This window comes from Balaenoptera acutorostrata, chromosome 9, assembly GCF_949987535.1.
Source record: "Balaenoptera acutorostrata chromosome 9, mBalAcu1.1, whole genome shotgun sequence".
In the NCBI taxonomy this organism is placed as follows: domain Eukaryota; kingdom Metazoa; phylum Chordata; class Mammalia; order Artiodactyla; family Balaenopteridae; genus Balaenoptera; species Balaenoptera acutorostrata.
The window spans coordinates 94,731,985-94,750,826 of NC_080072.1; the positions used below are offsets into that span (position 1 = coordinate 94,731,985).

The following is an 18,842-nucleotide window of genomic DNA, read 5'->3' on the forward strand; positions in this document are numbered from 1 at the left end:
TGGAGCTGGCCCACATCATGGCCACTAGCTACGTGTGGCTATTTACGTTAGTTACAGTGAACAAGATTAAGAGTGTAATCCGTTGGAAACTAACACACCATTGTAAATCAACTATACTTCAATTAAAAAAAAAAAAAAAAAAGAATGTAGTTCCCAGTTGCGCTCAGGAGCCAGATGTGACTCGCGGCTGCCACACTGGATTGCCGTGGAGAGAGCTGACCTAGAGGGATGGGAGCCTCCAGCAAGCCCGAGGGGGCGCTGAGGGTGCAGAACATCGCTGGGGCGGCTCTCACAGCGCCCTCCCTCTGTCCTGGCCTTCTCCCGCCCTCCCCCCACAGGTGAGAAGCCCTTTGAGTGTAAGTTGTGCCACCAGCGTTCCCGGGACTACTCGGCCATGATCAAGCACCTGCGCACGCACAACGGCGCCTCGCCTTACCAGTGCACGATCTGCACGGAGTACTGCCCCAGCCTGTCCTCCATGCAGAAGCACATGAAGGGCCACAAGCCCGAGGAGATCCCGCCCGACTGGAGGATAGAGAAGACTTACCTCTACCTGTGCTACGTGTGAGGCGGCTGCGGCGGGGGAGCGGGGAGCAAGAGGAGAAGAGAGGGAGCGGGATGAAGTCCAGGAGGACTGTGCAAAAAAAACCACAACAAAAAACAAACAAACAAAAACAAAGAAAAAAGAGAGAGAGAAGGGAAAAGGAAACCTGGGGGCTGTCGGGCTCTGGGTTCTCTCTGGGGCTCCAGGTGACCTGGATACCTGGCTGAGCCCCTCCCCTCGGGCCCTCCATCCCTCCTTTCCTGGCTGGAGCTGGGCCTGCTCTTCTTGGATGGGGGTGGAGGGGCCTTTTGTTCAGCTCGGATGGTGGGATGTTCTTCTCTTCCCTCCGCCCAGATCCTCCTTTGGTGTCCGGAAATGGAGACGAGGAAGGGGGGGAGGGCTCCTCCAGTCAGAGCCAAACCACCTCTGCCTGCCGTGCTCTCACTGACCCCTTGGGAGGTGGGGGCTGAGGGATGGGTGGGCTAGGGGTGCAGAAGGGGGGGCCTGCAGATGCTGGGGCTGGGCGGGGTCACTGGCTGACACAGACGACGGCAGCTCTAGCTTGCTGGGGGCAGACTGGGGCAGGGAGGGGTTCTCCTGCCCTTCCCATCGCTCAGTTCATCTGTTGCTTTCTTCCGCTCCGCCATACCTGGGTGCCCCCTCATGGTCTTCAGGAGCCTCAGGGCTCTTAGCCCATCCCCCAGCTCCCGGCTGCCCGGCTCCCCTTGACTTCTGTCCTCTCAGTCCCCCATGGATCCGGGTGTCTCCCTCCTCCTCCAGCTCCCTGGTGGGGAAGCTGTGTCTGACTCCAGAGCCCCTACTTGCACCCTTAGCTTTCTGAGAACGCAGACGAAGTAAATGGAATGGCCCATCCCAGTCTAGCCCTGTCCTAAGCCAGATTCCTGCTCAGCTGCTTTTGCTTCCAAAATGGAAAAAGGAAACAACTAAATACACACTATCCCACCAAACAAACACACACAAACACAAACCCCCTACGGCCCTCCTTCAGCCTTTAGGAGGAGGAATCCATCAAAGGGCTCATTGCCCATGGAGGGACGTGGATATCCTTCTCCAGAGGTGCCCTACACCTGGAGGGGGGACCCCTGCCCCGGGAGGGTGTCGGTGAGTCGTGCTGGGGACCCTTTGAACACACGGGACCCCAGACCTGGTGAGCTCTGTGGGAGAACCCAGGTCCAAAGGGCGGTACAGAACTCCTGGCTCCCAGGGCCCCCCCAGTCCACAGGGAGGAGGTGGAGGAGGAAGAGTTGAGAGCGCTTTGCCTTGTGTTACGTTTTGCTTCTTTTCTGTGTCCTCTGTTCACCTGTTAGCACATTGTACTTGAATTACCTCAGTTTTTTGTGACCTCATGAGCTTTTTTGACCCCTGCCTGTATCTCTTTTTCGGTTGGGGGTTGGAAGGATGGGGAGAGCGTTCTTTTCTGTTTCTTGTGTAAGTTAATGGCTAGTTTAATAGGCTTCGGCTGGCCAAGGCCCTCCCCGTGGCCAAGGCCCTCCCCGTGTCCCCTAGCGACGAGCCTCGCAGCTGGAGGGAGCTGTGCGGAAGGAGCTGAGTACTCAGGATCCGAATGGGAGGCCCGGGCAGAAGGTGGGTGCCTGCCGGGGACGGGGTGCCGGGGGCACGGCAGAATCACAGCCAGCTCGGCCCGGGCATGATGTCATCCTGCCTGAAACCCTCTGGAGAGAATCCCACCTTTCTTACAGTTTGCTGGGTCATCCGGGTCTGGGCGCCTGTGTTCTTCAGATCCCTGCAAAGGCGCGACCCCACCTCTGTGTGCATTATCATTGCCAAAACTGGTCTCTTTTCAGGGCTGGCTGGGGACAAGCCAGCCTGTGTGTTGTTGCGATGGGGCGGGGGTGTTGTTTTTCTAAAAGCTACCTCTTATGTTTGTCCAGTTCTTTCGTTCCCTTCATGCCTCCCATCCTGCTGCTCTGCTTCCCCCCCACTTCTCCCAGCCTCCCCTCCCTGAATTTTTGGAAAGCACATTTGCAATATTTGTGTTCGCTTTGGGACGGGTCTTCCCGTTTCACCTCATGCTTTATTTGTAAGAGTTGTGGGTTTTTTGTTTTTGTTTTTTCTCTCTTTCCTTTCTCTCTCTGAGAAAGTTGTGGCTGCGTTTTTATCTTAGGTTTTAAAAAGTGGTTTAGGGAAGCGGTTTTGGGGAGAAGGGTTGTGAGGCATACAGGGAAGTCGGAGGGATGGGTGCTGCTGTGACCACCCCCCTGTCCCTCGGCCCCATCCCTCCTGCCCTCCCCTGTAATCTCGCCCACCAAATCTGAAGGCCTTAAAAGTTGTGTGTTGGGGGGATATAGACTGGGGGGGGGCTGTGTCACTAGACCGTTGATTGGGGATGGTAATGTAGGAAGGATGCTACTTTGCAACTATAATAATGACTTAGTGCTTTGGAAAGGAAAAAAAAAAAAAAGTTAAACTTGAAATATGTAACTAGAGCAGTTGTCATGTTTATAATGTGAAAAGAGTGGAATCATTGGGGGAGGGGCCGTCTGGAAGAAATCTTTGTGCACTATTGCCGCCTCCCCCAATCTGGGAAGAAGAGGGGGCAGGCTGGCCCTCAGGGGATCTGTAAATCCCAGAAAACAGTATTGGAACAGCAAGATGTCATTCAACTTTGGTGGGGAAGGAAAAAAAAAAAATCAAACTATTCCATAGACCTAGCTGGCCCCTCTCCGTCTCCCCTACCCTTCCCACACAGCCGGGTCTCCTCCGCTGTTTGTAAAAGCTGAGAGGGTTGAGCTAATATTTACAAATTGTAATATTTTTGTAATATTTGTTAGTTCCTTCATCAGTTCTACCGGACCTTGCCCTTTCCTTTCGTAATGTGAATAGGAAAAAAAAAAAAAAAAAAGAGACAAAAAAAAATTCACCACCACCACCAACAGAATATCCCTTTGTACGTGCGTGTGTGTGCGTGTGCTTGCTGTGTGTGGTTGTGTGTTACATCATGCAGTATTGTTGTAATCTGGTGTTGCAGCATTGGATGGTACCTAATCAGCCCCTGCCTGCCCCCACCATCCCGGAGGGATGGATCCTGGTTGAGAGGTAGGGAGAGAGGGTTGGGGCACGGGGTCTCTGAAGGATGCTGAGTAGGGAGACCTCTGTACCGGGCTCTCCCCTCCTCTCCCATGAAGCCCCGGACACCCTGAAGAGACTCCCAACATGTCTCTTTCCCAACTTCCTGCTCACAAAGACAAAAGAATTCTGACCTTGCCAAGATGGCCAGGCCTAATGGCCAAGGTGAGGGTCAGAAATTATCTGGAGGCTTTAGATGTGTCTGCACAAAGAGGGCTAAGGAGACGAGGAGGGTGGAGACTGCCCTCTCCCCAGGTGAGATCCCTCTTCTTTGCCATCTGGCCCCTTGGTCACCCTGCTGCCTTTGGCTGTGGTACTGCTGACAACCCTACTTGCTACTGCCTTATCCAGCACAGTGAGCTTTCTCCAGCCTGGAAAGTCCAAGTGGATTAATAGTTCCTTTCCTATGTTCAGCTCCTATAAGCGTGTCCCTTAATGCTTTTGGTGACATTTCCCCCTCACTCATGTGCTCTCTCCCTGTTCACTCCTTCACTCATTGAAAGCATTAAAATCCTATGTGTATATAGGATAGACAAATATATAGAGAGATATATATATAGCAAGAGAGAGATATAAAATAGTACATATCATTGCTGCTTTGGGCTGCTTTGGAGGAGGCCACGAATACGGGGAAGGGAGATCTGGGGTATAGGGGTGGGAAGGGAGGCTGGGGGACCCAGTGATTCCGTACAATCCAGGGATGCAACGCGGGCTTGTTTAATCTTTGTGCCTGAACAGTTTTTCCATGTTTAGAAAAGAAAAAAGAAAAAAAAGAAAACCTGCTGCAATTTTTCACAAGTGTCTGGTACCCTTCCGGATGCTATTGGTACAACTGGCTGCTGGGGTGCTGAGGCCTTGGAGGGACGGGGCCCTTTGGCTCATCTCCTTACAGGGGAGTGACCAGTGGCGGGGGCAGCCTTCTGACTCTGGGGGGACTGGGGGAGATTTGTGGCCAATTCCCTGCAAGCCCAACGAGGGTGAAAGCTGGGGGCACGGGACATCGGACAGAAAAGGGGGGAAAGATCGGACTGTGTTCGTTCTTCCCAGGGCTACGTTAAATCTTTTTCCCCTCCCATCTTGTTTCCTCCTTCCTGGAGCTTCGTGGCGGCACTTACCTGGATATTTCAGTAGGAGGGAAGAAGGCCAGACTATCCCTACACAGTGGGACTGATGGGTGGAGGAGAAAGGCACAGCTGACCAGGAGGAGTGCAAGACAGACCAGGGGAGTTGGGTCAGGGGAAGAGGGCTGGGGAGAGGGGGTTCAGGCCTGTTAGCCTGAAGCCCCGCCTCCCTGAGTCCTTGGCATCCCACTTTGCAGACAGGGTACCAGCCTCCTGGTGTGTGTCATAGGAGTTGTTCACATAGTGTTATGCATGATCTTTGTAAGGTTAAGAGGCCGTGGTGGTGCACCATGACATCCGACCCATATATATAAAGATAAATATATATATATATATATGTATGTAAATTATAGCACTGAGGGCCCTGCCGCCCTGCTGGACCAAGCAAAACTAAGCCTTTTGGTTTGGGTATTATGTTTTGTTTTGTTATCTGTTTGTTTTCATGGCTTGTCTTCTGTCGTGACAGCACAAGTGCCAGTCCAATTGCTCTGTATTACAGAATAGTGTTTTTAATTAATTGATGTTCTAGTTCATGTCTACCTCAGCACCTCCTCTTAGCCTAATTTTAGGAGGTTGCCCAATTTTGTTTCTTCAATTTTACTGGTTACTTTTTGTACAAATCTCTCTCTCTCTCTCTTCTCTTTCTCTCCCCTCTTCTCTCTCTCTCCCTCCCTCCCTCCCTCCTCCCTTACCTCCCCTCTCACTTCTGTTTGTTTCATTCTATCTTTCGCTCTCCCCTTCTTCTTGCCCCCTCTGGCCCCAGCCCAGCCCTGTGACCCTGCATTGTCCTTGCCAGCCCTATCTGTCCTAGCCCCGAAGCAGTTCACCCGAACTTGTGCGGTCCTGGTTGCAGCTTTCCGCATCTGCCTTCGTTTCGTGTAGATTGACGCGTTTCTTTGTAATTTCAGTGTTTCTGACAAGGTTTAAAAAGAAAAAGAAAAAAAAAAATATGAATTTACTGCTGCAGGTTTTTTTCTCTCTCCATGTGTCACTAAGTGAAGTTTGTGCCTTCTATAGCAAAGAGAATATTTTTTACATCCTACTAACAGTAGATTTTTTTGTAGTGAACATTTTTTGTATTTTTATTTATAAGTCTCATAAGAAAAATAGCAATGTTCAGTTGTATACCTTGAATCTGCAGTTAGAAGAGAATAAAGTTAATTCAGTTGTCTCTGGCTTGAAGTGTCCCCCCTTTTTAAAAAGTGCTTTGCCCCTTCTGCCTTTTCTTGGGTGGCGAGGATCCGAGATTTCTGTCTGGGGATGGGAAAGAGAATACATGACACCCCAGCCTCACTTATGTGGCACTTTTATGCCACGTTTTATGAGGTGCATACCCACCTTCATGACATATTTATCGAATAAGTTTTAGTTTAAAAAATAGCATTAAATACACAAATAGCATTTGATCCTTGGCACAATGAATGTATGAAGCAGGCACTTGTCCATTTATCCCTTCAACATCGGCATTCATCCAGTAACTTGCACAGTTACCATTGTCTTAAGCCTTGGGAATGCAGTGGGAATAGAGCAGACAACTCCCTGCCCTCAGGAGCTGACATTCTAAGCCACTGGGTTGGAATGTTTGCTTAGGTTATAAAGCGTTCTGATCACACAGCTGGTGAGTGGCAGAGTCAGAACCTGCATCTAGATCTCTTGATTCCAAATCAGGTTCATTCTTTCCTGACTCCAGAGGCAGGGGGCTCCTGTCTGGTCTTTATTATACAGATATTTTCTTCTTCTTCCTCGCAGCCAAGTGAGTTTCATCAATTTCTCACCAAGAAGCTGCCACCCAGTTAAAGGTCCTCGGGTCTGGCAGCTGGCCCGAGTGGAGAAAGGAGATGGAGCTGGGGGTGCAAGCCCAGCATCACCACTCGCAGAATAAAGCATTTGCACAAAATATGATGGGCTCGACTCCTCCCGCCCCGCCGTCTCAGGGCCCAGTCTGCTTCTCTGGGTGTGTCTGCTTTCCTCTCCCTGGGGATGGGAGCATTGCCCTGCTGGTAAATGTAGCCGGAAAGCCAATTCCACCCAATCTCAGACACACTGGCTCAACACCTCTGCCCGAGGCCATCAGACCTGCCCAGCGCTGACCAGAATAATCAAAATAATCCGTCTTGTCACCAAGACTTAGGAACACAGCAGGGAGTGTGGCAACGGCCCCTCCAGGGTGTGAAACCCGTGCCAGGCCTCAGGGGCCAGCCTGGCCTCCAGCATCATCCAGGAGTCACTGGGAACCATCCTCCATGTGATACCCTCCGGGCACCAGCCGGCAGGGAGGCCCAATTCCCTGCCTAACCTGCCCGCTCTGGGTGCTGACTGGAAGAGGGGCCTTTCAGCCCCTGTGCTCTGGGACCCTGGGCTGGGGTCTGTGTGACCCTAGGGTTGTGAGCTGCAAACCACCTGGAGCTACACTTGCCTCCCTGGATGGACGACAGTCCCTCTGCCGGGTGGCTGCTCTGTCCCGCTGTACTTTCTTCTCTCCCCTCCTCTCCTGGTCTCTGTACTCTGCTCTGTCATTTTTCCTTCGCCTCATCTCTCTGTTCCTCTCACCCAATCTTTCTCCCTTCTCTCCACTCCTCTCCCCTTCTCTCTCTCTCTCATTTCTCTTGGGGTTTTCTTTTGGCCTTTGTGTCTTTCCAGTATTCTTTTCCTCTCCCCACATTTCTCATCTTGGGAAAGCAATCCTTTGCCCAAAATATATTTGGTTTGATTTTGAGCCTCTGCCCCATTCCTCCAAGCCATCCACCCAGCCCTTTCTTCTCCGGGTCCCCGCTCGTTCCCCACGCCTCTTCTCGGTTCCCTACATCCCCTCCTCCCCCTCAGGCCTCAGCTTTCTCCTGACAGATGGGAGGGCAGTGAGCACTCCCTCTTTAAAACAACATTTAATCGCCGTTTTCTGTTCTTGGACATCAAAGCTGGAGCTTAGGCGCTGCGCTGGGGGCGCAGTGCGCGGTCTCTGAGGGAGAGGAGGTGAGTGAATAGGGGCCGGGCTGAATGGGCTTTGTGTGGCCGCTGGGGTCCGCCCGCTTTACATGCTCTTTGACCCAGATATGATCTCATGGAGAGAAAGGGGCCCTGGCCAGGCCAGCCTGAGAACGCTCCCTGGCCTGACTCAATCCCCCAGCCCGCCCCTTGCCCACCCCCCGCCAGCCCAGGCGCAGCTGCCCTCTGCCCCAGTCCTCCAAGATGGGCAGCCTCCTCCAGGACCGGACGTGCCAAGAGGGCGCTCTGCTGGGGTCCGAGGGGGGCCGGGCCGCCGAGGGAGAGGCTGCATCCCTCTTGGATGCGTCTCCAGGGACTTAGGTGGGACCCCGCCCAGCCCCACACCGAGGCACGACGTCCCTGCCTGGCCGAGGCTCCTGGGGTTCTGGCGGGCACTGGGGTCACACGTATCAGCCTTAACAGCTCTCCTTCCAGCCGCTCTGAGGGGCCCCCCTCCCACCAGAGGTGGGAGAGCCCAGGGGCAGAGCCAGCAGAGACTTGCTAAAGAGTCCAGCAAGTTGCGGCAGGTGAGCAGACAGATGTCCAGCTGAGTCCAAGGCCACAGCCTTCTCCATCCAGCTCAACACTGCCAGGGCTCCCCACCTGGCTGGCCCGGAGCCCCTCACACCCCACCCCCACCAGGAAGGGGACAGGACAGAGAGGTGCTGACCCCAGGTCCTCTCCCTCCCTGTGTCCACCCTCTGCTTTGCGGCAGCCAGAGGGATTTCCCAGAAATGCAAATAGCATCATGTCACTCCTTTGATTAAAGTCCCTCATTACTCTTCAGATGGAATTCAGACTCCTACAAGGCTTACAAGACCCTCCATGATAAAAACCCCTGCCCACCACCCCAACCTCATCTCAGGATCACCGTCCCCTGCAAGTGTCCCCAGACACCCCCCACCCTGTGCTCCTGGCCGCAGATGCTTTCCGGAAGACACCGAGCTCGTCCCCTGTGGGCCTTTGCGTGTGCTGTTTCCTCTTCTAGGAACTGCATCACCGCTACACGCTCACCTCCCTTTGGTCTCAGCTTCTCATTATTCAGGTCTCAGCGCAAACCCTAGTCTCTCAAAAAAGCGTCCCCTGGTCGCCCTGAGGCTGAATTCGGTGCCCCTCTGGTCCCATTGTCCTAGTGCGCTGTGATCACCCACTTTCTTAACTGTCACCATTAACCCAACGTTAAGTACCCTGAGAGCAGGAACTGTGAGTTGTGTATCTTCCTATTCCCAGAGCCTAGCGCTGTCTGGCGCACAGGCGGCACCCAATGAATCTTTGCTGAATAAACAGACGGGAGAAAGACGGGGAGAAGGAGGGGAGGAGAGGCAGTCAGCATCAGGGGCTGTGGTCGGAGTTGCCAGGGATGGTGGAACTGGGTAAGTAAATGCACATCACCTGCCATCAGGGCACCTCCACGCGTGCGTGTCCCTGGCTGCGTACAGACCTCAGCAGAGGCGGCCCTGCCTCCCCTCACACGTGCCCACGTCAGTTCATAGAGACGCCTGGAGTGTGACTGTCATGTGCAAAGGGAGGAGCCAGCCCAGGATCGCAGCGCATCTCAGGCAGGGAGCCGCCTGGGCGTCACTCTGTGTGCATGGGTGTGTGTGTGTGTGTGTGCACGTGTACATGCGTGTGTAAGACACCTGGTCCCGGGCCATGATGGGGGGGCCAGCCCCCAACTCTCTCTGTGGCTCTGGACCCCGCCATCCCCACCCACAGCCCTCGCCCCGCATGGGCTGGCAGGAGGGGGGGCTCCTCTCTGGGCTATGTTTTCTGCTCCCCCGGGGGCGTCTCAGTGAAAGTGAACTCACTCATTTAAACCTGACTCTGCAGCCCCGCAGCCCCCTGCAGCGCTAATTACCCTGTAGTTCTAAACTGATTGCTGTACACTAAGCTTGAGCCCTCCTTTACTTATTTACTGACTACATTAATAGCAAAGCTGCTGCTTTCTGCTGCTCACAACTGTACCGGCTGGCTGCACCCGACGTTCTTCTGCCTCTCCCCAGGGGGCGGGTGCAGACATGCAGCCTGGCACCCAGCCCCCAAGTCTGTCCCCTCATGGAGCCCCCGGGGCTGGACAACAATGAGAAAGTCATGGTCTTCACCCTACATACTCCCTGACCCAAGGGAGAGGCTCCTTCTTTGTTTCTGATTCTTCAATAGGGCAGGAGCACTCGACATCCCTCCACGCACCCCCGGCGGGATCTGCTATTTGGGGGACTCTTGGAAGCCTCCCTTCTGTCTTCACAGCTCCTGTGAGGTGCTGAGCACTGGCCACATTTTACAGATGGGTAAACTGAGCCTGTGACTCTAAGCGGTCGGTGGTGAAGGTGGGGCTTGAAGCCAAGACTTCTCATTCCATCAGCTCTGTGCTTTCCTCTCCGCCAGGCCGCCTGTCCAGGAGATGTCCTCCCCTGGGTGTCCCAACCCACCCAGGTTTGACAATTTCCTTTCAGGTGTATGTTCTCACAGCTTCCACTCCTTGTAATGAGGCGGGAAGTCCTGTGTTGAATCAAAGCCTCCATCTCCCGGCTTTTTCTGCCTCGTTCACATTCCTGCCCAGAATTTGCTGGAAACTTGGGCACGAGAACCTTTCCTTCACTCTCAGTAGCCTTTCTCAGGGCAGACCTAAGTCCACCCTCGGCCACAGGCCCACGCCCTCCACCACTCACACCTGGGCAGGTCTGGAGAGCGGGGCCAGCTGCAGGCTTCTGCAGGGTAGTGTCACCATGCTGCCTGGCACTGTCTGCTTCTCTGAGTGCCCTCAAGTCCCATGAGGCAGAGCTGGGCCCTGGCCTTGGGGCCTGGCAGCATTTTGAAGCCCAGATGGGCCCCATCAGGGTGCAGCATATGGACCCGTGGAATCAAGGATCCAGCTCTGCTCTGATTGACAGCGTGATGGCTGCTGTGCTGGGCACCCCCTAAGGAACAGGGGCAGCTGAGCTCTGGCTGAAAGAACCTGATGTCGAGAGTCAAGAGAACCTGAGTCTGAGGCCAGTCTGCCATTCACTGTGTGACCTTGACTGTAACTCAAAACTGCTCTGAGGTCCTTTTCCCTCAACTGTAAAATGGGGTACAGTAATGCCTGCCCTGTCTACCTTCAAGACATTGTCAGCTGAAGCAGGCATGTGAATCAGCTTTCTAAACGCCACAGTGCTATAAAAATGAAAGCAATAAATTGGCGGCGTAGGCGGACAGGATCAGGGCTGGCCTGAAATGGGGGGGCCGGTGGCCTAGACATTCATTTCCAGGGCTGGAGGGAGCCCTCATAACCAGGACCCAGGAGCCTCTGCTGGCATCACTGGGACTCTGTCACCACCTAGTGGACACTAGCTGCAGGTACCTCTACTGCTCTGGCAGGTCTGGAAAGGCGCTGGGAAAGCACATCCCCTTGTAAGGGACTTTGGTTCCTTTGGGGTCCCTGCTATACCAGGTCGGGCTGCGTAAGGGGAAAATGTGGTCCAGATTTACGCCAGAAAAGAACCACCTTAAACTATTTGGGAGAAAGTTCACTTGCACTTTCCAGAAGTTCTCCTGAGTCAATGTTTCTATCCTGACCCTTTTTCTCCCAGCTGTGCCCCTAGTGACCAACTGGCCTTGTCAAATCCTGCTCCTCCCATCCCAAAAGGCTGGACGGGAAGATGCTGTCAGCCAGCCCAAACCCCAGGGATCCACAGGGCCTCGTCTTACACTGAGGGAAGATCAGCCTCGGGGAAATCCAGCTCCTCAAAAGCTTTGCTACTGGGAGAGAGGCAGGCCAGCCAAGGGAGGGGTACACAGGAGCTCAGGGGGCCCAAGTTCCATCACTGAGGGCCTGAGAGGTGACAGCAGGAGGTGGGGGCAATGGGACCAACTCTTACTTCCTGAGAACCTTCAGAGAGCCTAGGAAAGCCATAATGGAAGGCTGCTAAAGTCAGCTCCTGTCTCTAACTAGAACTTCCCTTTTAATACAGCAGGTGAGCCCATGCCTGTCCCCAAACCCTCCACAGAATTCTCCAGGAGGCAGTGGACTCTCCCATGCCTTGGACATTTGGGTCTACAAATGATTTGATTGGAAGTGGTCTTAGGCTGGGTCATTTTGTCTCTCTCCATGCCTCTTGGCACCTCTGGCCATCTCAGATGGATTCAACTGAATGGTTTGGAAGACCCTTCCCAACGCTAAACTTTTAAGATTCTATGTCTCTTGCCAACTGGAAAAATCCTCAGAGCAAAGGATACCTCTGGCTCCACGTCACCTGTTAGCACTTGTTTAAGAAGCAGCATTTCACTTGAGTTTCTCCCTCCACCTGGATCAGTGTGAGGGCCAGCTTAGAGTGAGATTCTAGTGACACTAGGTGGTGAGAAGGGGGAAATGCATGCATGTTGGCTGGTCTGATGGGCAGAGAAAGGAAAAGGCTTTTCCTAATAAATCCCCATCTGGGAAGGGAGGGAGACACAAAGTGGTGGGAGTAGGGGTAGGGGTGGGGATTGGACCATGCAAGTTTAATTTGATTGATATCCACCTTATTCTCAGAAATCTCTTGCCATTTAGCCTTCTTCCTTAACACTGGTTATCCCAAGCCCTGGCACTTGACCTTTCCCTTAATTCCCCGGAGCACAGCTGAGACCAGCCTGGAACATTTAAATTAGATTTCTCAGAAGTCTCAAGGACAACGAAAGAAAATAAGCACCAAGAACAACACAACATTAGCCCAGATCTCTGCCTGCCTGCCTGCTGCCTTCATGAGACCAGACCATCTTTATGACCAAGAAGCCCAATAAAGTGAGACCCAGAGTGACGCGTCTAATGGATTCTCTGTCCATCCTATCAAAGGTCAACTGCTCCTCCTGGCCTCTGGGTCTCATCCTCCCTATCTTTCCAAACTCTTTGCTTCCATACTTTTCTCTCTTCGGCATCCATTTCTCCCTTTCAACCAAATTATTCCCATCAGCTTTACAAATACCTGCCATTTTAACAAACTTTCCCTGACCCAACGTCCCTCTTTAGTTAACACCGAAATCCTCCTTCTTTGAACAGCAAAATTCTAGAGAGAGCTGTCTATACACACTGTCTTCTTTCATTTTTCTTACAACATTTTCTGATCTGGGTTTTATCTCTTTTACTCCATTGAAATTGTCTTATTAAGGTCATCAGCAGCTCCATCTTCCAAAATATTGATACCATGGCTACTTTGCTGTCTTCACTTTGCTTGATCTCTCTCAGCAGCTTTCTAGATCCCTGGCTCCTTTTGCAAACACTTACTCTCCTGGTTTTACCCCCTACCCTAAGGGCTGCTACTTCTCAGTCTCATTGGCTGGCTCCTTCATCTTCCTCTACTGACCTTTGGATATTATATTAGACTATCTCCGAATGCTTCCCTGATCCTCTGACCTTAACTATATACTTCTCCCTGTGGTGTCTACTTCTGTCACTTTTATACGTGCTAATGCCTCCCAAATTTTTCTCTCTCATCGTGAGTTTTCCACTGAGTTCCAGACTCAGCTGCTTAGCTGACACATACATTTTAACGTCGAGCAGGCGTCTCAAACGTACCATGCCTTTTTCAGAAGACCTGTCCACACATAGCCATGCCTGTCTCTTCCACTGGGGATGTAGGATAATGCTAGCTGCTGTAACAAACAGATCCAAAGTACACAATGCCTCGAATATAATAGAAGTTTATTTCTCACTCCTTCAGCTATCCAAGGTAGATGTTTTCGGTTGGCAGGTGACTCTTCTCTTCATCCTGTGGTTCTGCCATCCCTGGAGGCCCTGTCATCCTCTTCATCTTCCAGAAGAAGAGGAGACAGAGTTTGAAGGGAACGTGCCTGCTTTTTAAAAACCTTGGCCTAGTAATGATATGTATCTTTCCTGCTTTCGTTCCCTTGGATTGTACTCCATCACATGGCCACATCTAACTGCAAGGGGGACAGGAAAATGTCTTCCAGCTACGTTCAGAGGAAGGAGAGATTGAGTGTTGGTGAAGAACTAGCGATTTCTGCCACAGTCCGTCCTTCTGGTCAACAAATATCTGTTTACACTCTTCTTCCCACACTTGGAACAGTCTCACTCCCAAAGAGAAATAACCTCAAATTCCACCCTGTCATTGTATCTGTTTCAAAATTTGTGGGTCTCTGGGTGACGCGCAGTCCTCACCATCAGTTCTTTGAACGAAAAGCAAGTTACCTGTATCCCACCCCCATCCACGGGTATACAGCTAAAATAAATGACAGCAGTCCATGCTGGGCAGCGTGGAAACATTTAGTAAAACCACTTTCTGCAGTAATCAGTTTTCTGCCCTTTCTTGGTATAAATTAAGGTTATATTTCTCTTGCAGTTAGGTGTGGCCAGGTGACTCATTTCTAACAATCGTGTGAGCAGGGGTCATTTGTATTATTGTTGGGAAGAGGTTTGTAAAAGGCAGTATCCCCTGCATCACTTTCCTAAGGCTATCATGACAAGTTGCCACAACTTGAGGGCTTCAACCAACACAAACTTGTTTTCTCACAGGTGTAGAAGCCAGAAATCCAAAACCAAGGTGTCAGTAGGGCCACATTCCCTCTGAAGACTCTAGGGGAGGATTTTTTTCTTGTCTCTTTTAGCCTCTGGGGCTTCTGGCATTCCTTGGCTTGTGGCAGCATCCCTGCCTCTGTCTTTACCTGGCCTTCTTCCCTGTGTGTCTCTGTGTGTTGTTTCTGTCTCTTTTAAGGACATTCTCATTGGATTTCGGGTCCTCCCTAATCTACTATGAGCTCATCTCAATCCTTACCTTAACCACATCTGCAAAGACCCCATTTCCAAGTAAGGTCATATGCTCAGGTTACAGTGGACATGAATTTGGGGAAGACACCATCCAATCCACTACAGCCTCCTTTACAATAAAAATCGCCTTTTGCCATGGGAAGAATCGGACACATCCAAGTCCGTAGTCCACAGGGATGGTGGAACCCTTGTACACAGATACTCATGAAGACCCCCTGCCCTGGCAATGGGGAAAGTTCTGAATCTCCGGTCTGGGAGGAACCCCCTTGTCCGTTGTTCTCTGAAACCCCTGGCTCCAGCCTCTTGGAAATCATTTCTTGACTGTTATGTGTCCTGGTCCATCTGAAGTGGGTTCTGGGAGGTGGGCCTCCCTCAGGACAGCACAGCTTTCACCACTAGCTTGATTCCTACTTGTACAAGTTCAGGGGCTGAGTGTAATTTTAAGCTCCAACCTTCCAAGGCCTTTACTGGAACAGGTTCATAGGTTTTTTTTTGGCAATTCAATTTCTTAAAAAACAACCTTTAGGTCTATTTGCTTCCAATCCATTCCTCATGCTGGTAACCACACCCAAAATTCTTTCCTACACATAGTTGTCAAAACTGCTTTTATCATTGGTATTATTATTAGTAATTTTTCTTCTTCCTCAAATCCAAACCTCCTTGTCAACTTCCTAGTGGCTACCTTGGGGCCATCTGAAAGAGCTGGCTTGGGTGGAATCATAACACTCTTAATTTGATGTTTGCCACGGAAATGAATCCCTTTGTAAGAGAATTTTTAATAATGAGTCTTTATTTCTTGAAGCCTTTTCCAGTCTTATTTCCTGTAATTATTCAATACATAGGGCATAGCAACAGTCAACTTACCTACATCCAAAAAAAAAAAAATAACAAACACACAAATGTCTGGATACACCCTATTTTCTTTTATTTCCTCTTGGAAACTTGCCATTTTTTCCCTGAACTCATCTCAATAATATCTTGCTACAAATGCTGGAGTATAACCTACATACACTACCATTCTGGTCCTTTCCCCAAAGTTTCTCTTAGAGCTATAGGCTCAGTATATATTTGGTCTGTCTTTCAAGTAATCACAAGCAAGATTTTTCCTAATTGTATTATTCCTGCCTACCATGGGACTACATCTTTCTAGCCAGCCATACCTCTCTCCTTGCTGGCCACTGTCTACTTCCCTGACCCATCTTCTCCCACTTTCCTTTACCAGTGTATCCAGCCTCACTGCCTTCTATCTCTTCCCAGACAGAACAGGTTTTTGCATATGCTGTTCCCTCTGCCTAAATCTTTGCCTGGCTGCCTCCTTCACCTATAATTCAGGTCTTGGCTCAAATACTGCCTTTTAGTGGGGTCTTCCCAGACTGTCCCATTTAAGTTTGTTTCTTCATAGCATTTACCACCGTCTGATATTATCTTCTTTACCTGTTTACTTATCATGGTCCAGGCCCCACTCTCCTTGCACGTGGGCTATGTGAGAATCAGGATCCTGTTGGCCGTGTTTGCCACTGCATTGTTAGTGTTAAGAACTGTGCTTGCCACACAACTGTTATGACAACAAATGCCAATATTAATATACTACTGTGTACCAGACACTGTTTTATCTCTTTGTTGAAAACTTCTTAATGAAAAATTTCAAAGATACACAAAAGTAGAATAATATGATGAACCTCATAAAGCCCATCACCCAGATTCAACATTATCAAGATTTGGCCACACTCGCTTCTTCTTTCTTTCCTTCTTTCTCCTTCTTTCACTTCTCTTTCCTTTTCTTTGTTTCTGTTGAAGTATTCTACAGAAAATCTCAGGCATCGTGTCATTTCCCTTCTCTGCCCCACTACATCCTTCAGTGTCTACTTTTTTAAAAAATGAATTTTCTTGATAAATAACAAGGTCCTACTGTAGGGCACAGAGAACTATATTCAATATCCTGTAATAAACCATAATGGAAGACAATATGAAAAAGAATATGTATATATATACGTATGACTGAATCACTTTGCTGTATACCAGACAGCAAACATTGTGAATCAACTATACTTCAGTTTTAAAAAAAAGAATTTTTCTTGTGTAACTTCAATGCCATTTGTATGCCTTAAAAAATTAGAAATGATTTCTTGGTATCATCACTCAGTCCATATTCGTATTTCCCTGATTGCCTCAAAAATAACTTTTAAATGTTTATCTGTTTGAATTAAGAGCCAAACTAGGTCCAAACATTGCATCAGTTTGTTATTTCTCTTAAATCTCCTTCCCACCTGCCCTGCTGCTGACCTGTTGAAGAAAGGGGTGATTGTTATTAACTTTTCAGTTATGAGATGATGAGGGCCCAAAATGGGGCTGGATGATAGGGATGAAAAGGAGGAAATGTTCTGAAGAGACTTTGTGGAGTAGGGTCATCTGGTCAACCCGACTTTAGGTCCATAGAGTGGTGATACCACTGCCCGCTCAGAAGCACTCAGGAGCTATGAGAGTAACAATCGCCTTGCTCCCTCTTACAGGGTCCCTGGTGTGACAGCTGAAAGGAACCCTCAGATCAGCTAACTGTATCTCGTGTTTTAGTCCCTTGCCCAGCCTCTCCCACCTGAACAGAACATCTGTACAATTCTCCCACTTCTTCACAAAATTCCCTCTTTATCTTGCAGCCTCTGAAGCTTGTCAGTCACTGTACTTGCTGTGGTTCCCACACCAGCTGTGCACCAAAACTCATGGAGTTTTTTCTGCTTATTTAAAAATACACTCAAATATCTGGTTACCTATCCCAGACCTTCCGAATGAGAAGCTGTAGGTGTGGTACCTGGGAATATGTATTTTCAAACCACTTTCTGGATGATCATGATGCTAATTTCAACAGCCAGATCATCTTAGAGTCTGTATCCATTGACAGCTTTTATTTTCATGGGTAATATTTTCCTGCTTTTTGGCCTATGTAGTGATTTTTTTGTTGTAGGCTAGATATTGTGGGTGATCTATCTGAAGGAGTCTGGATTATGCTGTTTTCCTTTAAAGAGTGTTGTGTTTTGTTTTGGTGGGTAATTAACTTATCAGAGACTTTCCTTGCCCCGTCAAGTCTTGGTTTTAGGCTTTGTTAGGGTGAGTCTAAAGTAGCCTTTATTTTAGGGCATAATCCTTCTTCCCAAAGCAGAACTTTCTAGTGTCTCAGCTGAATACTGAGACAGTACATCCTGTAACAAGAAGATCTCTCCACTCTGGCTTGAACACTGACTTGCAGCATCATGTGATCTCTAATATTTCCATTCTACTCTCAACTCTATAGCAGCCAGTTTCTTACAAAGTCTCACCCTGTGCATGTGCAGCCTGTTTGTTGACCAAAAACTGACAGGCAACCCTTGTTATGGGTTAAATTGTGTTCCCCCAAAAGATACGTTGACGTCTGAACCCCTAACACTTCATAATGTGACCTTTATTTGGAAATAGGGTCTTCATAAAGGTAATTAAATTAAAATGAGGTCATCAGAGTGAGATCATCTATCAAATCCAATAGAAGTGGTGTCCTTTATAAAAAAAAGACATTGAACACAGAGACATATGCACAAAGAGAAAGCCATGTGAAGATGAAGGGAGAGATCAAGGTGATACATCTTCAAGCCAATGAATGTCAAAGATTGACAGTAAACCACCGGACACCAGTGGGGAGGCATGGAACACATTCTCCCTCACAGCTCTCAGAAGAAACCAACCCCACTGACACCTTGATTTCAGACTTCCAGCCTCCAGAATTATGAGAGAATAAATTTCTGTTGTTTAAGCCACCCAGTTAGTGGTACTTTGTTATGACAGCCCTGGCAAATGAATACATGCCCACATAGACTTCTGGAGCCCCCTCTATATGACTTCCTCCTCCCTGACAGCCAGCCCCACGAGTTCCATTTGCTCTAATAGCAGCTCTAAACTCGGATTTCGCTTTCTCAACTCAGCAGGACTGTTGGACTCTTCCTGGTTTCCAGCTTCTTGTGCTCACTTTATGTGTTTTCCTTCTCTGAGGGCTTGCAGCTGTGTACTATCTATTGTCCAAAGCCTTAAAACAGTTGTGTCATTTTGTCTAGTTTTGTAGCTGTTTATGGTGAAAGGCAACTCCAGTATTTGTTACTGGCCAGAAGTGAAATTTCTTTTCTTTTCTTTTAATATTTATTTATTTATTTGGTTGCACCAGGTCTTAGTTGTGGCAGGCGGGCTCCTTAGTTGTGGTTCCAGGGCTCCTTTAGTTGCGGCACAGGGGCTCCTTAGTTGTGGCATGAGAACTCTTGGTTGAGGCACGCATGTGGGATCTAATTCCCTGACCAGGGATTGAACCTGGGCCCCCCTGCATTGGGAGCAT

At 49.7% G+C, this 18,842-nt stretch overlaps 1 protein-coding gene across 3 annotated transcripts in view; it reads left to right on the plus strand.

The window, feature by feature from the left end:
- ZBTB16 (zinc finger and BTB domain containing 16) overlaps nt 1–18,842 on the plus strand; it is a 228,808-nt gene that overhangs the window by 195,264 nt on the left and 14,702 nt on the right. For 2 of the 3 annotated variants that reach the window (XM_007171982.3, XM_007171981.3), the window contains one exon: nt 339–5,949. The exons of the other annotated variant lie outside the window; for it this stretch is intronic. In XM_007171982.3, the coding sequence (XP_007172044.2) occupies nt 339–568 (230 nt within the window). In that variant the 3' untranslated portion in view covers nt 569–5,949. Of the gene's footprint in view, nt 1–338; nt 5,950–18,842 lie in introns of those variants that run through there. 3 annotated transcript variants of the gene reach the window in all.